Source organism: Lissotriton vulgaris, chromosome 5 (genome assembly GCF_964263255.1).
Source record: "Lissotriton vulgaris chromosome 5, aLisVul1.2, whole genome shotgun sequence".
Taxonomy (NCBI): domain Eukaryota; kingdom Metazoa; phylum Chordata; class Amphibia; order Caudata; family Salamandridae; genus Lissotriton; species Lissotriton vulgaris.
Genome location: NC_141693.1, coordinates 1,874,908,448 through 1,874,929,776, shown reverse-complemented (window position 1 = coordinate 1,874,929,776; position 21,329 = coordinate 1,874,908,448). Strand labels below are relative to the sequence as shown.

Sequence of the window (21,329 nt, the reverse complement as noted above, 5' to 3'; positions counted from 1 at the left end):
CTACAAAAGAGAGTCCAGTATTATTTACTTTAGCCTCTGCTATACATCTGGTGATTCACTGGACTGTGTGGACACTATACCTCACTTTGGTATAGTTTATACAGAGCCAGCTTCCCACATAGAAGAAATCTGAAAATTGCATTCTGATAGCTAATTGTGGGAAATAAATTTTAAAAAGCAGTTTTTAAACAGGCTGTAGGGTCCAACAGATACATGCACCGTTTAAGAATACCACTGAATTGCTTAGGATAGAGAAATAGAAAATTCATAACAGAACTGAAAAGGATAGGACACATACATTACGTAGCCACACACAAAACTAAGTCTCTGGCCAAAACCATCCTCCTGTAATAATGTGGTCTCATTGGTTTTATCACCAAATAGCTTGTTCAATACCATCATTAAGAGACAAAACACCAGGAAATTAGAACAAAAGTAACAGACAATATTTTATTTACAGTCAATTTACCTTTTTTAGAGAATATTTACAGAACAACCAATTTTACACATTAGAAATGGTATCAAAATTATGTGTTATTAACACAACCATGTCTAAACTTAGAGTAATACGGCTTTAGTTTTCTTGTTCGGATTTATGGGGAAAACGAAGCACTGTTTGATAGCAAGATACTAACAGGGCTATTTGCATTAGGTGTAGATGAGAAGGGAGGTACACAGTCTTGCTGTGATCCTTGTGAGGGAGTCCCATAACTACGTTAGGCTGACTGAACTGGTTTACTTCACATCTTCAACTTGAGTGGGTACATCCCCTTTGCATGGTTTCACAACCCCCACTAAACAAAACCACAATTATAAACTGTTGCCTATAGGTTCAAGAAGTTAACAGCAAGCCAGGACAGGATGTTCACTTCGGGACAGTGATTTCTAGAAGACATACAAACTAAGGAACGTGCAGAATTGCCTTAGCACGTTGAAAGGAAAAGATAAAATGTCTGATGTATCCGAACTTATGAAACTGTACTACGTGGAAAGTAGATAACATATTTACTTAATGAAAATATGTGCCTACTCTCAAATATTAAAAGGAATTTTGTTCTAGTGTTTGTAGTAACAGCAAGCTCTCGCTCAGGATACCGCACTTGCATGCATCACCATCGCATACCAAGTGTAGTACCACCTAGGAATAGGTCGCTACCCCATTACACTATGTGTTTAGTACTTGGGGCAGATGAAGATAAACTGGTGGTTTACATGAGAAGACAGATATGTGCAAGCGAACCATTTAGGTAATAAGAATTTCATTTCTTATGAACACTGAAAAGCAAGATTTTAAAAACGTTAAGAGAATAAGTTATTTTATTTATTGTTGTACTCGAACATACAGCTTCTCCAAAATAAAGGGCTGTGTAAGTACTGCAAGTGCAAAGTGTTTACACCGCCAAAGATCCTATGGAGACAGACAAAGCTCTGGTGCTCACATTCTATTGGAGCAAAAACCATTCATGGTAAACAGAGAATAAAAGTTCACCACAATATTCAGTCACTCTCACAGGAAGACTTTCTTGACAACATCACAGAATGTTATTCATGTCTCGCAGGAGGGTTGCTTGCCAATATGCAAAGTATCAGAACCACTTAGGTGGTTCTTCCTTTCTGAAATACAAGAGCATGCAAGGCAACAGTATTAATCAAGAAGTGTTTTCCCCATCCACAGTGCCCCAACGGATTCTTCATTTGGACAGCATTTAAATGTTCCCAAGACTATTCCTAGAATTTAAAAAAGGTGAAATTCAGAGAACAGAGAAGGGTTTCTGTGGGAATGTCAGACGAGATGCATGACAATGTACAGATTTGTATGCAAACACCAAGGATATACTGCCTGTTTTTGTTGAACCTTACTCCAGAGCACGCACAATAACAAAAGCAACACCCTTTACGATATCTCCTGGTGTGATATTATAAATGATGCATCTATGACATACTGAGTGGGAATGCTCCTTGCCATCCCTCATTCCACCATAAGCTTCAAGCCCTGCTTTCAGATGATAACTTCTCTGACACTGCAATGAACAATCTCTTGACAATGAAGAGATTGTTCTGCCAAAGGACATCAAAGGTGAAACAGACGCAATGAAGCTGAGCTACGTATCAAATTCGATACAAAGGTACAGGATTCACGGACGATGTCCACAACAGTCCTTGTGAATGACATGCTACACCCATGTTAAAGAGCACCCTGCCCACTACTTTCTGCAGGTCCGATGAGGTGTTTGTTTCTTCTGCATCTCCAGCCTACACCGACTTCGTTCATCCAGCCATGGCAGCTCAAAGTTCCTGCAGGAAATAACAACACTCAGTAAACAGACCTCCAAGTCACAGGGTATGCATCAGTTCCTTCACATATTTTAGTATAAATCTAGTTATATTGCAACAAACACTTCACAGTGTTTACTGTCCATTAGAATGACATCAGAGCACAGCTTTTATGAAAGGAATGGTTTCTTATCTGTAATCTTAGTTCTGTCGCGCGGGAATCTCCACGTGAGCAGGCACAATCAATGCTAATGATCATCAGTGGCGATTCCCTGAGAGGGAAAGGTAGATGCACCCAATGCCAAGCTCACACCTGCAGTCCAGACAAGCGCAGCCCCAGAAAAACAAGTTACTTGCCTGCAAATTGTAGTTCTCCAGTATGGATCAGACATAAAATGTACATGCTTGAATCGTCTTATTCATTTAGGTGGGAGTCCCTCAGTAATAATAGTAAGCAGAATACATGAAAATCCTAGCTTTAAAAAAGCTCAACATTAATGACCATTTCACATCATTTGAGAAGAACAAAATTCCAACCAATCAGTAAAGCAGCTCAGTGAACACTCTTCCCCCTCAGGACCAAACATACCATAGATTTCTCAGCACAAGTGTGAAGGATAGATACTAAAGATATTTAAGCAGAGAGATACAATTGGGGATGAGGGTGGGTCGTATGGGAATTTATTAAATATATCGATACTGGAAAACTACAGTGTACAGGATAGGTTTTTTTCTCCACTATTGAATGTTTCATAGATTCACATCGCAACTGGAATAGCAAGCCGTACTTCTGAAATAAGAAAATTACATTTAAAGCGGCATAATGGTAGAACTTTTTTTTTTTTTTAAAGAACTGAGCTCACCTCAGCAGCAGAACTACCGGAGCCCCCTATTACAACATTTCTCACTGTCTAATCCAGACAGAAATGTTGGGTAATTATGCAACCATTTAGCTGCTCTGCAAGCGTTTGCCATGGTTAACCCAGCAAACAGACCATATCTCTTGTGGAATGTGCTCTAACCTTGCCGTGTCGAAGATGTCCAGCTTTTTGATTGCAAAATACTATGGACGCAGAGACCCAACGTACAACGTTATGCCTTGATAGGTAATGGTCCACTTAAGAAGGGTCACGTACTATCAGATTTTGGTTGGTTTTTCTGAATGTTCAAGTTCTATCAATATAAAACTTGAAGCATTGTTTCAGTAGGATTCTGAAAAAAAAGTCTCTATATCCATCTGTTCATTATGATTAAATGCTGATGGTACCTTAGGAATAAACTAAGGATTCGTTCTTAGCATTACTGTCATCTCGGAATAGCATATAAAGTTTCTTAATAGTTCAAGCTTAGATTTCAACAACATTTCTGGCAGATGTTAAGGCGTATAGTAAAGCAGTCTTCTAAGACCGGTATTTGAGGTTCGCTGTATGTATGGATTAGAATTGGCTCTTCGTCAGTTGAGGAATTATAGTGTTTAATTGCCATGACTTATCACCCTTCAAGGGTATCCAGGCGCTGGGGTGCCATCGAGGAGAATAAGTGAGCTATTGCCCAGAGTCACATGATGCTGAGCTGAACTGCCGCCTGGAATCGAACCGTGAGCCCTGAGCTCAGGAGTCAACCACTCTGGCCACTGCGCCACACCCCTCCCCTATTGGTGACATCTTCACTATGAATTTGAGGAATTCTGTAACCAGTTTACAAGACCAGAGGGACAACTGATCTGAAGATCTTCTAAAGCGTGAAATTGCAGCCAGGTGCAATTTGATAGCACTATAAGGTCTTTCTCATGCTCTAAGTGTAACAAGTTCAGAAGAACTAGCTAACGTAAAGAAGAAAGTTGAGTTGATGTTGGTTTCCAGAACACCACATGCAAAAATAAGTCCAATTAGCTTTGTAGGTTGCGTTACTTGTTTCAGCTCGGGCTTTGGCTAAAATCACTCTGTAGTGTTTTGAAATACTTAAGAGTTGGAACTGATTGTATTCAGGAGCCAAACCAATAAACTGAGAGTTTTCGGGTTGGGATGAAGAACGTGGCCGGTGAGTTACCGGTCAGCGTGGAATATGGTAATGTTCTGATAGGAGAAGTAGCCTTGTATTAAAACTGTCTGGGCCATAATGGGGATATAGGCTCGAGGCGATATGGCCCCCTTTTCATTTTGTTTTCCACTTCAAGGGAAGTGGAGGGAAAGCGTAAGTGAAGATTTCTGTCCATGCTATTTAAAAGACATTTTCTCACTACCCCTGGCAAGGGCAACTGCTGGCATAAAAGTGAAATTTGTGACTGATTTGTGGTGTAAAAAAAAAATTGGATTCCTCCAACTTTGAAAGATGGATGTCATTCATCACTGGTCCAGTTCCCAGTTGTGACACTCCACTGATTAAGCCTTCAGTGTAATCAGATGACAAACGATCCACTACCAAATCGTTTGTGCTTCCTGTGAGAGCAGGGGGGGTTATCTGGTTCCTCCTTGTTTCTTCAAATAGTACATGGTTGTTAAGTTGTCTGTAGGCAGCAGTATAGAGGAATCTTATTTGGGAAGACAAGATTGGAACTCTAAAGCCAATTGAGTTTTTTGTGGAGACCATCTCAGTCTTCCACAAGACGCTCTCCATCCTTCTAGAGATGCAAATAAGGTAATCACAAATTGGGGTGCTGTATTCATGAACGTAGACCCATCAATATATTATTTTCCAGCATTCACCAGGTTATTGCCGCCATCATCTTGGGGGTGACTTATTATGTGGGAGGATCCCTTGGCTGTGTGTCTTTTTGTTGGCTAGTTCCTCCTTGAAAGGTTTCATGTGAAAGCAAAAATGAGTGAACAAGAAAAATGCATTAAAAAAATGCTAAATATTATCCCCAGATACGATTTGAAGAGACATACTGAAACAAACTCTTTTTTTAAGCTTGCTGGCTAGGTTGAATGATTTCAGAGTTCTCTCCTTTGTTGGGTAGGTTTTGCATTTGTATCTTTGTAGCTCCTGATGATGGTCTTTTGCTTAGTTTCAGACAAGATTTTATCTTGTTCTATGTCAAACCTAGGTTGGTGAACTATTTCAGACAAGCCATAGTGCACTGCCCCAAGACTGTGGGTATCTGGAGGTGAAACTTCGCTGTTCTCAATAGTGGTTATTAGATGCACTGTAGGAAAGTGCCCCTTTTTTCATGGTTGCCCCCCACTTTTTGCTTGATGTTAACCCTTTCGATGCTGATGACGAGCTCAGCTCGTCATCACCCACGGGTGTCGTGTGCTGATGACGAGCTGAGCTCGTCATGGGAACAGCAAAATGGCAAAATCCAGCACAGGAGGGGGAAAACGCCTAGCAGCCAAGAGGTTAATGCTCTTTGACTAAGTGTGCCCTGGGTTCCTGCCAAACAAAAATCCAGGGCCTATGATCTTTCCCTAAATCTGTATTGTTGTACACCCAAATTGGCAACTCTCAGGCCATATATAAGTCCCTTGTAAAAGGTACCATGGGTACCAAGGGCACTATGACCAAGAAGTGTTCTAAGGGTTCCCACACTTATTGTGCCACTCCGAGAGGCCCTGTACCTTTACATACACACACTGCCATTGAGCATTAAGTAAGGGCTTTGGTGCAGACCAACGTTAAGAGTCGACATGGCACACATCCCTGTTTTCCATGCCTACAACCCACTGCCTATGGCACAGGCCAGCCACCCCTCTAATTGGTTGTACTATGCCACTGGTGAAGGTACAGATGCATGAGCCCTGTACACCTACAGTATCTAAGCCCAATCTTAAATATTGTAACTACGAACTCCACAGCACAATAATGGCTTTACTGAAAACTGGGAAGTTTGATATCAAACTTTTCATCACATTAAACCCACATTGATGCCAGTGTGGGATTTAATGAAAAATGAACTCAGAGGGCATCTTGGAGATGCCCCCTGAAAAATAACCTAACTCCAGTGTTCTGGCTGAGTTGCTGCTCGCCAGCTGCCACCCCAGACATGTTTCTGGACCACTGTGTTGAGAACCTGCCGCTCTTGTGGTCCTGAAACAAAGCACATCCTGGGTCAAGGTGCCAAGCCTCCTCCCACAGGATGGGCAGGGTCCAAGAAGGGGAAGCTTCAAAGGCTTTCCACCTTTTTAAGGTGACCCAGACCTTAGCTGCTCTCAGCAACTGGCTCCCCCTTTGAGCGTAAGAATCGGCAGGAAAACCAAGATAGGAGAAGATATTCCCACCTTTGCCAGTCCCACCCCTCAGGCTAGGGAGGTAGGCGAAGCTGAAGATGGGGGGACCCAGCCAATCAGAGTGAGGCTTATGCCCTCTCCCACTTGAGGGTGGCATAATAAGGGGCATACCCACCCCAAGAAATGGTACCATTGGTTCCAACCTATACCCACCTGAAATGCCCCTTAATGTTTTATTTAGGGGCAACCCCGAACCCTGCCTCCTCAGACAAGAAGAAAGACTGAAGAGTCGTGCTGAAGGAAAAAGAGGTAGACACCAACTGACTTGGCCCTAGCCCTACAGGTCTGTCCCGACCTCGACCCGCTCCAGCAGAATCCCGGTTTGTCCTGCTGCCAACAGTCCCCCAGAACATGGAGGACCTGCCCTGCCTTCCCCAACAAGACTTTGTCTCCTGTGAGCCCCGAATTTGCTCACCAACAGACTCTGGCTCCGGCCAAATCCCAGAGTCAGGGCCCAGAGCCCATGGCCTGAGTGGCCCAACACCACAAGGTCTCTCCGGTGATCCTGACCTGGGATCTGGTGATCCCTGACCTAGCTCAAGTCTCCAGACGACGCCTGCAGCCCCTATCTGGAGGATCCCCCCGACCAGTGCCAAGTAAGGAAAACCCGATATCAAAAAACACCCCAGCACCCGAAGCCCGCGCCCTTGGGTGGCCCAACTAACAGTGTCCCAGCATTTCACGATATCCCAACTTACCTCTCCAACAGGTGGTCAGGTCCAGAAGATCTTTGTGCCCGGGCCTGCAGTGTTTGCTCTGACCGGATCTTCCCCACTGAAACCAACAGGGCACCCAATGTCAATACAGCACCCTTAACCCGAGCCCCTGTGGGTGCACCTTGTGGGCGATCTTGGAATCCCCTTTTTCCTGAGCTAAATCCCAGGAGCTTTACTCCCACACCCAAGTGGCGTGCCCGTGAGCAACCACCATCCAGAGGCCTGCAATCCCGCATTGGATAAGATTGGGCCTCTGCACTCTGCACCCGGCCATTCTAGTGCTGCTGAGGGTGTTCTGTGAGTGCATTCTTGACTACGGGGAACCCCGATTCTAACCCCTGAAACCCAACTCTCACAACCAAGTACTTACCTTTAAACTGATAACTTAATTTCCTCCCATAGGATTGCATTGACTGCTTTTCTGTGAAAAAGGTCTTAGGTGTGGAGTTGGAAATTGTATGAGAACTTAAGAAATGGTTTACAAAAACTGACTTACTTACCTTTTATTGAGGAAATGTCCCACTGTGATATCTAGGCATATCACACGGAGTAGAAAAATGTATCTCAAAAGAAATTTAAAAAGTAATCACAACGTAATTGCTAAGTAACTGCAAAGTAATTTCTACTTTTTCTGAACATTTGATCTACCTGTATCTACATTCAACTGGCTCTGTATATACTACTAGCAGCCCGTCCCGACGTTGTCCGGGTATGAATTGCTGCCGGCCATATTGTTTTGTATGATTTCGTTTTGATAGCATTTCTTATCTGTGACAGGCCTGTGAAACGCTCCGATTCACAGTGCACTGCTGATGCACTTAGGAGTGCGCGTTCAGTAGTGTGTGAACTCGAGTTTACCTACTTTATTTTTCCTTGCAATATTATATAGCGCAAACTCGACAACATGGCATGAGCACAATTTACATTACAGAAGAACACATTCATTTGTGGTAGGCACTGGGAGAAAAAGCGATTTGCCTGGAATCACAAGATGTTGAGCTGATGCCGAGACTCGAACGTAGCTCCCCAGCTCTAAAGTTCGCAAAACTTGTGGCGGGAGGTGTGTCTAAAAGTGTATGTTGGTGCTGGCCATTAATGAGCGAGGCCTGTGCATTTTTCAAATGGGTGGTGAAAAAATATGAGTATGTTGCTGGAGATGTGGCCGCCATGCCACCAATGTACTTACCGGGGGAGGGTAAGAAACAAGTTACTTACCTGTAACTTTAGTTCTCCAGTATTGGTAACTTTCATAGATTCCCATTGCTTGTATCATTCCCCGTCGTCGGAATGGGAGCCTCGGTAATAATATATATATATATATATATATATATATATATATATATATATATATACCCAGGTAAATACACCCTAATAGGTGTAAAAAGTAAAAAATTAGGCCTAGGCCTCATTATGTTTTGTAGCCTATTGGTGTCATTATGTAAAAAGACCCAAAGTCACCTTAGCAACCAATCAGATCAACCTCACCCTGTAGAACCTTCCTGAGAAAGCTCAGAGCCTCAGATTTTCGTAGCCGTTGCTTTGCCACATAATCACCTAGCCCTAAAGTGAGCTTTCCCAGGGGAGGTGGGTGGGCGCATGGGAATCTATGAAAGTTACCAATACTGGAGAACTAAAGTTACAGGTAAGTAACTCGTTTCTTACTCCAGTATTGGAACTTTCATAGATTCCCATTGCTTGTATCAGAGTAGATAGCAGTTAGCATACCTCAAACATTTCGTGCACAGTTACAGAATCATTACAACTAATGATATCACAGATTATAACAACCACAAAGCAGTAACCAAAGCATAATAAACGAAATGTTTGAAAAAAACAGGAGGAGGGAAGAGAGGAAAGCTCACCTCTTATTGGAAGAGATTTCTCAGGACTGCCTGTCCTACAGCCGAATCCTCCTTAGCAGCCGCCTCCAGGCAGTAGTGCCTCGTGAATGAGTGAGTACTGCTCCAGGTGGCCGCTCTGCAAATATCCTTTATGGATACTCCAGCAAACAGCGCTGTCGATGCTGAGATTGATCTTGTGGAATGTGCCTTCACCTGTCCTTGCAAGGGCTTGCCTGCCGCCTGGTGGCAGAACCGGATCGCACTTGTTATCCATCTAGAAATCCCTTGTTTTGACAAAGGAAATCCTTTCCTTGGGGCTCCGAAAGCCACAAACAGCTGGGGTGTCTTTCGAAATCCAGCTGTGCGTTGAAGATAGAATTTCAAAACATCTCTGCACGTCCAGAGAATGAAGTGTCCTCTCAGCCTGGTTTGAAGGCCGAGGAAAAAAAGATTTCAAAACCACTGGTTCGTTAAGATGAAAGTCTGTCGGTACCTTCGGAATGAACTTGGGGTTCATTCGTAGGATCAATGTATCATTCTTGAACTGCAAGAAAGGTTCCTTGATAGTTAAAGCCTGAAGCTCTCCTACTCTCCTTGCAGAGGTGAGTGCCAAAAGAAGCGCCACTTTCCATGATAGGAACTTTAGGTCCGCCTTATGTACTGGCTCAAATGGCGGTCTCATCAGTTGAGCCAGGACCACATTCAAGTGCCACACCGGAGGTGGGGGCCTAACTGGCGGAAAAACTCTAAACAGTCCTTTCAGGAATTGTTTTATTACTCTTGCTGACAATAGAGAGGGGCCCGATCTTGTTCTTCTATACCTGGAAATAGCTGCCAAGTGGACCTTGATAGAAGCATGAGCCAGGCCTGCCTGTGCCAATGATAGAATGTATGGCAAGAGTTGATGCGGAGCTGAAGAGAATGGATGTACTTTTTCCCTCTGACACCACAAATGGAACCTCTTCCATTTCGCTCTATATGTCTTATTAGTGCTAGGAGCTCGTGCCTGTGCCAAGATGTTCCTGCATTCTTCTGAGATGTTTAAATCCTTAAACTCTCTGTATTCAGGAGCCAAGCTGTTAATTGAAGCGAGCTCGGGTTCGGGTGAAGAACCTGGCCGTTGTACATTGATAGAAGTGTCTGTTTGGGTTGCAGATGAATGGGCTGTGTCTCGAAGCAACTCCGTGTACCAAAACTGGCGAGCCCAGGCAGGCGCTATTAGTATCATCCTGCACCTGTCCATCTTGAGTTTCTTGAGGACTCGAGGAATCAGGGGAAATGGCGGAAAGGCGTAAACAAACGCGCCTGACCAGGACATCTAAAGGGCATTCCCCAGTGACCCTCTATGGTGTTCCCTGCTTGCATAACACCGGCATTTCTTGTTCCAAGGTGTTGCAAACAGGTCGATCGCTGGGGTCCCCCAACGGAAGAAGATGTCCTTGACCACTGTTCTCTCCAATTCCCACTCGTGCGAGACTGCTTTCAGGCGGCTTAGTGTATCCGCCTTCGTGTTGTATACTCCTGGAAGGTGTTCTGCCACGAGCGTGATGTTTTGCGATATCGCCCATTCCCACAGTATTTGGGCTTCCTGTGAAAGCAGTGGCGATCTTGTGCCTCCCTGCTTGTTGACGTAATGCATTGCGGTGGTGTTGTCCGTCCGCACCAGGATTGCCGAATTTGTAATCCTTGGGAGGAAAGCAAACATCGCCAATCGAATAGCTCTTAGCTCCAGAACGTTGATATGTAAGCGACGTTCTTCCTGAGTCCAGTGACCACTGACCTGGAGGTCTTGCATGACCGCTCCCCAACCCTGAAGAGAAGCGTCCGTGGTAATGACGTGAGGAGCCGGTGCAGCCCTGAAACGGAGTCCCACAGTGAGGTGAGATCTTTTCATCTACCATGAAACCGACCGTTTCATCTGCTGGGTAACCGTCACCCTGTCGTCGAACGAACCTTCCACTTGTCTCCACTGAAGGTCCAGTTCCTCCTGCAAGGGGCGCATTCGCAGCCTGCAGTGCGGAATCAATTGAATACAGGATGAAATCGACCCTAGAAGAGATTTGTACATCCTGACTGTTATCCAACTTCTCTTTTGCAAACGAGTGGCTGACGACATGAGTTTCATCTGTCTCTCTTCCGATGGGAAGGCTTTGCACACCTGAGTATCGAGTATCGCTCCCAAGAACTTCACTGTACCTGCCGGCTGAAGAACCGATTTTTCCTTGTTGAGTTGTAAACCCAGATGAATAAAGAGGTTTAGGCATGTGTTCACTGCTTTTGATGCCTCTTGTAAGCTTGGAGCCTTCAGCAGCCAGTCGTCTAAGTACGGGAATACTTCCAGCGACTGTCTTCTCAGAAATGCTGCTACCGGGGCCAGCACCTTTGTGAATATCCGAGGAGCGGACTTTAATCCAAATGGGAGCACCATGAACTGGAAGTGACTCTTGCCTACTGTAAAGCGAAGGAAACGTCTGTGAGCTGGATGGATCGGGATATGAAAATAGGCATCTTCCAGGTCTAATGTTGCCATGAAGTCGCCTGGGTTCAAGAGGCGCAATATGTCCTGGAGTGAAATCATCCGAAACGACAGTTTCATGAGATAGGTGTTGAGCTCCCTCAAGTCCAGGATAGGACGCCACTTTTGCTTTGTTTTGCGGATCAGAAAAAATCTTGAATAGAAACCTTCTCCTCTTTGTGATAGGGGAACACGTTGGATCGCCCCCTTCTGAAGCATTTGTTGAACTTCCTTTTGTAGAAGGTTTAGATGTTTTGAAATAGTGGCGTGGGGAGCTCTTGTAGGTGGAAATTCCTGGAATTCTAGAGTATGCCCATTTCGGATTATGTTCAATACCCACTGATCTGATGTAATCTCTTCCCAGCTGCTCAGATGTTGTGATATCCTGCCGCCCACTGGAGATCCCAGAAGCGGAGGAACAGTTGGCAGAGTCAGGAGGCCGCTATTGACGCTTGCCAGCGTCCTTGCCCAGACGCCCCTAACGTCCACGAGCGTTCTGGCGAGAGAAAGACTGGGATTGCGACTGCCGCTGATAGTACTGATTGCCGTACTGAGGTCTGTACGACTGCGACTGCTGCGAATATCGCTGCTGCTGATAACCTCCTCTTGGTGAAGTGAAGCCTCTTCCTCGTGCTCCACGGAACGGTGTCTTTCTATATTGTAGGTTCCCCAGAGCCCTTGCTGTCTCTGTGTCTTTCTTTATACCCTGTAGGGTCTCATCGACATGTTTCCCAAATAACATGTCCCCATCAAAGGGCAAGTCCAAAATCCTATTCTGGACCTCTGGCCGGAAGTATGTCGCTCGCAACCACCCTTGTCGCCGAAGAACCGCTGCGCTGCCCAGAGCACGGAAAGAGATGGTGGCGATGTCCATCGCGCAGTCAATCATTTCCGAAGAGGAACGTTGCCCTTCTTCTAGAAGTTTCTGTGCTTCTGCTTTCTGGTCATCCGCTAGCAGGTCCACATAGTGTGCCACATCACTCCACATCTGGCGGTCATATCTTGCTAGGATCGCCAAGGCATTCGCCGCTCTGACCAGTAAGCTAGCCATCGACGAAAAACGCTTCCCCGCGTTGTCCAACCTTCTACCCTCCTTGTCTGGTGGAGTTGTGAGGGTGGCCGAAGGATTCCGCGACTTCTTTTGCGCCGCCTGCGATATGACCGAGTCTGGCCTAGGTTGTCCAATCAAGCAGGCGGGACTGTCATCAGGAGCTTTATATTTTTTCTCCAAGCGCGGAAGAGTTGGAATGACCGTCTCTGGGGTCTGCATCACCTTCTTTCCTTCCTCCCATATGTGCTCTACAATGGGAATCGAACGCACCGCCTTACGGTATGCCTCTTTAAAATCGTACAAAAAACAATCCGTAGATGTTGTAGGCATTGCTAACTTAAAGCGTGCTGTGGCTCTTTCCATCAAACTGAAGAAACCTCCTACATCCGCCGGAGGCGAATCGACCGGGTCTGGCACTGGTGAAACCGGATCCAGAGCTATATACTGGTTCCATTCGCTATCAGGGTCTTGATCCTGGTTCTGGCCCGTTTCATCCTCATCCGAGGTATCCACTTGGACTTGCGTCTGTCGAGGACATTCCCTCTCATGTTCCTCCTCTGCCGGCCGTACTGACTGTGGTGCCACCACCTGCGGTTGAACCTGCGCTTGACCTTCCACTGGTCGCGACCCTTGCCTGCTCCTATACTCCTCCGGCATTGCCCTTAAGTCTGTCAAATGTAAATGTAAATGTATAGGCATTTATATAGCGCACTACTTACCCGTAGGGTCCCAAGGCGCTTCAACCGCTGCGAAACCCTTCCTGGCTTCCCTGAGAGATGGTCCCTTAATGGGTATCTCCAGGGTGAGACCAGGCATCCCCGGCGGTCTGGTGGGGCTGTTAGTGAAGATGAGGCAAGCTAATGCCCAGAGTTGCCGAGTGTGATCGCTGATCAGAGTGGGCACAGAGGCGAGAGAATTATCGAGTCCGCTGACCCTGGTCCAGAAACCTGCCGCGCCGGGAATCGAACCCTGGTCCCGGGCCGTCCTCTGCTCTCTGGTCTGCCGCCTCTAACCAGTGATTCATCCTCGTCGACGGGATCGTCGACGGAACTGTCATCGTCGACGGGCTCGTCGTCGTCGACGGGATCGTCGCCGTCGAGATTGCCACCGTCGACGGAATAGTCATCGTCGACGGGATGGTCTTCGTCGACGAGGTGGTAACCGTCATCGTGGTTATCGTCGTCGACGCTGTCGTCGATCCAGTCTTCGTCGACGGAATCGACGTCGAAGTCCTCGTCGACGCTCTCGTCGTCGTCGCTGGATGGCTCGTCGACGACTGAGGAGAAATAATTACCTCAGATGCTTTAGAGTCCTTCTTGACCCCTGTAGAGGCCTCTACAGTCGGTTTTTTGACGGACTTGGCTACTTTTTCCTGGTGGGAAGGCCCAGCCGAGCTCTCATCCAGTTTAGCCTTTTGCACCTGCAGTGCTTGCCTTTCCCCTCTCCTTTACACTCACGTGAGGAAATTCGTTAGGCCCTGGCTTGCCAGACCTATCAGAGGTCCCACGCATAGCCTTTGAGGGGGGTTCAGTTGAAATCTCCACAGATGATCCACCCCTCTTCAACGACGTCTTTGAAGATGATGATCTGGCATCTTCCTCATCACCAGAAACCACTACTTCCCTCCTTTCCAACTTCCTAAGCCACAGAAGCAGCCTTCCTTCACGATCACGGACTTATCAGCCATGACAAAGCTGAAAGAAATCCTTTCAGAAAAACTGTTTAAACAGTACCTCAAGTTGAAGTTAGAGCAGAGCTCTAAGGAGACTCCCTGTCACCAACGATGCGGTAGAAAATCTAAGGCTCTGAGCTTTCTCAGGAAGGTTCTACAGGGTGAGGCTGATCTGATTGGTTGCTAAGGTGACTTTGGGTCTTTTTACATAATGACACCAATAGGCTACAAAAGATAATGAGGCCTAGGCCTAATTTTTTACTTTTTACACCTATTAGGGTGTATTTACCTAGGTATATATATATATATATATATATATATATATATATATATATATATATATATATATATATATATATATATATATATATATATATATATATATATAATTACCGAGGCTCCCATTCCGACGACGGGGAATGATACAAGCAATGGGAATCTATGAAAGTTACAATACTGGAGTAATGCAAATGCTACTTACCAGTATGCATCTGTTCTTGGCATGTAGGGCTGCTGACATTCATATCTGTGCATAGATCGCCACCTAGTGTTGGGTCCGGATGATTGCACATTGTTGTCCTGGAAGAGTCTTCGAAGTATCACGAGATAGGTGGCTCCTCCCCTGGACTACAGTGCGCATGGGCATCGCCTCCATCCCCAGATTGTTTTTAGCCATTGGCAGAGATGGAGTGAAGAATGTGAGTGATGACCATGCTATGAGCATATGTATATATATGAATGAATACTGCAGCTGCTACAGGCGCCGGGGAGGAGGGTGGGCGATATGAATGTCAGCAGCCCTACATGCCAAGAACAGATGCATACTGGTAAGTAGCATTTGCAGTTCGAGGCATGTGGGCTGCTGAATTCATATCTGTGCATAGAATACATAGCAGTCCCTCCATTATCGGCGGCCGCCCGTGCCAGCTGCAGCAGTCTGAAAAAGTGTTTTTAGAACAGCCTGACCAACAGCTGCCTGCTGTTTGGAATGCACGTCTACACAGTAGTGCTTAGTGAAAGTGTGTGTGGTAGACCATGTGGCTGCTCTACAGATATCTTCTAAGGGAATGTTACCTAGGAAAGCCATAGAGGCCCCCAACTTCCTGGTGGAGTGGGCCCTCGGTGGGATAGTGAGGGTGCGCTTAGCTTTAGCGTAACAGATCTGAATGCACTTTACTATCCACCTAGCAATCCCTGCTTTTGAGATAGCGTTTCCCTTGTGGTGTGTGGCAAAAGCAACAAAAAGCTGCTTGGTTTTGCGAAAATCTTTTGTCCTGTCTACATAATACATCAAGGCCCTCTTAACATCAAGGGTGTGGAGCATGCGCTCCGCCAGTGTCTCTGGGTTTTGGAAAAACACCGGCAATTCAATTGTCTGGTTTAAGTGGAATTGGGATACCACCTTGGGTAGGAATTTAGGGTTAGTGCGGAGCACCACCCTGTTAGCATGTACCTGGAAGTAAGGTTCTTGGATGGTGAGCGCCTGCAGCTCGCTAACCCTCCGTAGCGATGTAATTGCTACTAAGAACGCAACCTTCCAAGTCAGAAACTGAAGCTCACAAGAGTGCAGTGGCTCAAAAGGAGGACCCATCAGCCTCGTAAGAACCACATTGAGGTTCCATTCTGGAGCTGGTGGGGTCCTTGGTGGAATGACCCTTTTGAGTCCTTCCAGAAAGGCCTTGATAGCAGGGACCTTAAAGAGTGACAGGTGCTGCCTATTCTGGAGGTATGCTGCCATAGCAGACAGGTGAATGCGGATGGAAGAGTATGCCAGATTGCATTGGTACAGGTGGAATAGGTAACAAATGATGTTTTGAATGAAAGCATCTAGCGGGTCAATATCGTGGTTAACACAGTAGATGACAAACCTCTTCCATTTAGCCGCATAACAAGCTCTAGTAGTGGGCTTCCTTGCCTCCCGAATGATGTTCATGCAATCGGGAGGTAGATTGAGGTAGCCAAACTCTAGGACTTCAGGAGCCAGATCGCCAGGTTGAGCTGTTGCGGATCTGGGTGCTGAATGTCGCCATGGCTCTGCGTCAGAAGGCTGGGAGTGAGATGAAGCCTTTGATGCGGTACCACGGAGAGTTCCAGAAACGTGGTGTACCACGGTTGGCGAGCCCACGTTGGAGCAACCAGGATGAGAGTCATCGAGTGCTGCCTGAGCTTGCGTGCCACCAGTGGTATCAGAGGTGCTGGGGGAAAAGCGTACGCAAATTTGCCTGACCAGTTCATCCACATCGCATTGCCCTGTGATTGCGGGTGTGGGAACCTGGCGGCGAAGCTTTGGCATTTTGCGTTCTCCTTTGTGGCGAACAGGTCTATCTCTGGATGACCCCACCTTTGGAAGTACGGTTGGAGTACTGATGGATGTATCTCCCACTCGTGCATCTGATGGCTGTGCCTGCTGAGCAGATCCGCCATTTGATTGTCCTTGCCCGGGAGATGCTCTGCCATGAGGAAGATGTTCCTCTGAATGGCCCACTTCCACATGCTCTGAGCCAGATGAGACAGCTGTGGAGAGTGTGTGCCTCCCTGCTTCTGGATGTAGTACATGGCCGTCATGTTGTCCGTCCGGATCAACACGACTTTGTTGCACAGATGTACTTTGAACGCCTTCAAGGCCATGAAGATTGCTATCAGTTCCAACACATTGATGTGCATCTTCCTTTGCTGTAGTGTCCATAGTCCCTGCACAGTGTAATGGAGTACATGCGCTCCCCATCCCTGGAGAGAGGCGTCCGTCGTCAGGATAATCTGTGGGACAGGCTCTTGGAATGGTCGGCCCTTGCAAAGGTTGTGTGGATTCCACCAATGCAGAGAGTTGTATGCCCGACCGCTCACCAACACTAGGTCTGTCAGTTGCCCATGAGCCTGAGTCCACTGACGTGCAAGGCACTCCTGAAGCGGACGCATATGTAGTCTCGCGTGCGGGACAATGGAGATGCAGGAGGCCATCATGCCTATCAACTGCATGAACACCTTCGCTGGAAGCGAGTGTTGGGGTCTGAATCGTTGGATCAGCGCCTGGATACTGGCGATTCTCATTGAATTTGGCTGCGCGGTGGCTGCCATAGTGTTGATTGTCGCGCCCAGGTACTGTTGCACGTGGGCGGGCTGGAGATGGGACTTTGGGTAGTTCAGAGAGAATCCCAGATCGTGCAGGAGATGAATGGTGCGTGACACGTGGTCGACGCACTGCTGTTCTGTCCTTGCTTGAATGAGCCAGTCGTCCAGGTAGGGAAAGACGTGGACGTGCTGGCGACGGAGATGCGCTGCCACAGTCGCTAGGCACTTGGTAAACACTCTCGGTGCCGTGGTGACCCCGAACGGCAGAACCTTGAACTGGTAATGCTGGTCTAAGATCCTGAATCTGAGATACTTCCTGTGGGAAGGATGCAGGGGGATATGAAAATAGGCATCTTTCAGATCCAGCGTAGCCAGGAAGTCCCCCTGTTGAAGCAGGGGAAGCACTTGCTGCAACGTGAGCATATGGAAGTGCTCCGAGAGGATGTACCAGTTCAGGGGCCTGAGGTCCAGGATCGGCCTGAGGGATCCGTCCTTCTTGGGAATCAGAAAATACAGGGAGTAAACCCCTGTTCCCCGCTCTTGCAATGGAACGAGCTCTATCGCCCCTTTTTGCAGCATGACTAGAACTTCTTGCTGCAACAAGGTCAAGTGCTCGCCTGACATAGGACGGCTCCTTGGGGGTATGTCCGGTGGAATGGACGTAAGCTCTAGACAGTACCCGTACTGGATAATAGACCTCACCCACCTGTCCGTGGTGATGGACTTCCACGCCGGCAGGAACTGCTGGAGTCTCCCCCCGACCGGTGTTGCGTGGTCGGGGGGCAGTGACAAGACGTCACTGTTTGTTGGTGGTGGTGGACCTGGAGCTATTGTTTCCACATCCCCTGCCCTTGACATTATTGCCTCTGTAACCACCTCTACCCTTGTTGTTATACGAGGCTTGGGTGTTACTCTTGTAATATTGAGTTGACTGGGATGCCTGTCCCCTTGAGGTGCCTCTGGAGTTTGAGCGGCGAAAGGAACCACTCCGAAACTGCTGACTTTGTAAAGCCCCCATAGACTTGGCAGTTTCCGTATCTTTTTTCATTTTCTCCAGTGTGGCATCCACCTCAGGGCCAAACAGGTGGTCAGGATTCACTGTTTGATTGAGGATCGTAGTTTGGATGTCGGGTTTGAACCCCAAAATTCTAAGCCAGGCATGGCGTCGAAGCAGCACACTGGTATTGATAGCCCTGGAGGCTGTGTCTGCCACATCCAGTGCACATTTGATGGATGCATTCGTAATGAGTTTACCCTCCTGAATCAGCATCTCTCCTGCCTCCTTGTATTGGTCAGGCAAGTGTTGCAGTATGGCCTCTAATGTGTCATAATGGGCCCTATCATAACGTGCGAGTAAGGCTTGGGTGTTAGATATTCTCCAGATATTAGCTGCCTGTGCAGCAATTCGTTTGCCTGAGGCCTCAAAGATCTTGGACTCTTTGTCTGGGGGAGGAGCGTCACCAGTAGTTTAAGAGTTCGCCCTCTTCCGAGCGTTGGAAACAACCAAGGAGTCCAATGGCAAGTGTCCCTTGATATATGTAGGATCCGTGGGCGCTGCCTTATATTTCCTGTCGATGCGAGGGTTGACCACACGCGCTCGGGTGGGCTCCTTGAAAACCTCCGTTGCATGTTTAAGCACCCCCTTAAGCATCGGTAGCGTTTTGACTGACTTTTCGGCCACCGAGAAGGTGTCGAACAAGAAGTCCACATCCACGGGGTCCGAGTGCAGCTCAACGTCGTGGTTAGCAGCAGCTCTCTCTATCAGAGCATTGAAGGCCGCCGAGTCCTCAGTCGGGGACGTCTTGGCCGCGAAAAGTTGAGTGTCCTGACCCGACTGCGGGTCCTCCGTGTCGCCTCCGGCGGACCACGGTACGTGCTCCTCCTCCGGATCAGAGTACGCCGGATAGTTGTACTAGTCACCTTCCTCGTCCGCATCGGCTGCGGCGGAATGCGTCGGCGAGTGTCCTAGGGTTTGTGGGGACACAGGTTCCACCAAAGCCGAAGAGTCCTCGGAGTCCCTTTTGTTTTTGAGAGGGATCTTAAAGGGTTCCAACGCCGGCTCCGTCGTGATCTTCCGTTTGAGGAGCGACAGTTTTCCGGTGTTGGCGTCGATGATTACCTCACGACGTTCCTCTTCCGCAAGCGGCTGGAGACGAAGCTTCGACACCGCCAAGGCAGCCTTCGGCGTTAATGCCTCCTTCGAGGGTCCGCCCTGTTTCGGCGCGAAGGCCTTCGGCGCCGACTTGGGCGGTAGGGTGAAACGGATAGGCGTTTGCTCCCTCGCAGGCTTAGGCGTGAGCTTAGGCGTACTGGTGTCCTGAGCGGGAACCACACTGGCCTTTCGAATCTGCTGCAAGGATTCCGCTACCTTCTTCGTCCAGGCCGGAGAGGGCTGGACCGGTTCGAGCGACCCCTCATCGTCGAGAGCCTGTTCGCCGGCAGACACCTTCTTCGGGGCCAAAGCCCCATGCCTATGCGCGTCGTCGCCCTGACGCTTCTTTGGAGCAGTCTTCGGGTCCGCGACCCCTTTCGGCGCCGACGCAGCCGCGTCGGAGGACTTCGCCTTCGGCGCCGACCCCGAGGGCTTCGGGTCGGCCATTTTGGCGTGGCTCTTCAAGTCGGCCATTTTGGTTTTCTCGGAAGTTGACGCCTCCAGAACCTGCTTCACCAGCGCCACTTTCACTTTCGGTTTCGCATCCGAGGATGCGTGACCAGTTGGCTTCACTTTCGTTTTCTTCGACGTAAGTGATGGTTCATAAATGTCCGTGACCGGGCCCGGAGGCGGGGACGTAGGACTCATAGTTAGATCTTGGGTAAGGCCCGAAGGCGATCCCTCGACCTGGGTCGTATGAAGGGGAATAACCCCTGAGTCAGGTTGGGGATGCTCTTCCTCCGAGCTATCTCCCATCGTGGCAAAAGCCTGATCGTCGTCCCCTACCTCGTCGGTGACTTCGTCAAAGTTCTCCTCACCCGCGTCGTAGGTCTCTCCCTCGGATGGGGGATTAGAGTCCGAACCTTGCACGTCATCTTCTCCCTCGACAGATTCTTGGATAATGTCGTCTGGCGGGGGCCCCGTGGCCGATAACCTAGCCTGGAGCCTATTGGCCCGACGAATCTTTAAAGTCTTCTTGCTCCGGAATTTCGAACACGCCATGCAGGTGTCTTCGCGGTGATCCGGCGACAAGCAGGTATTGCACACAGGGTGCACGTCGAGGTGTGAATATTTAGAGTTACACACCGGGCACTTCTTAAACGGAGTTCGCTCCATAGCAAGAGTGTAGTATAGGCCCGACCGCGCCGAAAGCACGTGGAAGGGCAGCAAGAGTTCGGAGCTGAGAGTCAGAAAGAAACCCGTACGCAACTATACCGACGCCCAGCCTAAAGACCTTTCGGTCTCGAGTAGAAGTTGAACAACTATCGGTTCCGACAGAGGGAACCGAAACACATCCGAACCCAATGGCGGAAAAAAACAATCTGGGGATGGAGGCGATGCCCATGCGCACTGTAGTCCAGGGGAGGAGCCACCTATCTCGTGATACTTCGAAGACTCTTCCAGGACAACAATGTGCAATCATCCGGACCCAACACTAGGTGGCGATCTATGCACAGATATGAATTCAGCAGCCCACATGCCTCGAACACACCCATTATTCCGCAACTTTCTTTCCGCATACCATCACTCCGCATACTTTGATTACGAAAGTACCATGACTCCGCAATGCCATTATAACGCATGGCATTACATTTTATATGCTTTTACCACGCATACATTTACATCGAAATTCGTTGTAAATGCATGAATGGTAAAAGCATGTTTTTTTAATGTTTGGATAAGGTAAGTATGGGTATAGGGTTATATGTTTTGGGGTACTGAGGTATATGTTTTGGGGTGTTTGGGTATTTTAAGGGTTCATGGGGTACAGGGGAAGTTTTAGGGTTTAGGGATAGGTATGGGTTTTGGGGTA

The 21,329-nt window shown here is 47.9% G+C and overlaps 1 protein-coding gene across 2 annotated transcripts in view; it reads right to left on the bottom strand.

Moving 5' to 3' along the window:
- Positions 1–427: 427 nt before the first annotated feature.
- MSL1 (MSL complex subunit 1) overlaps positions 428–21,329 on the bottom strand; it is a 114,458-nt gene continuing 93,556 nt past the window's right edge. For both annotated transcript variants that reach the window (XR_015296078.1, XM_086924370.1), the window contains exon 8: positions 428–2,295. Coding sequence is in view for 1 of the 2 variants with exons in the window: in XM_086924370.1 (XP_086780496.1) it covers positions 2,205–2,295 (91 nt within the window). In the remaining variant the exon portion in view is untranslated. The remainder of the gene's footprint in view (positions 2,296–21,329) is intronic.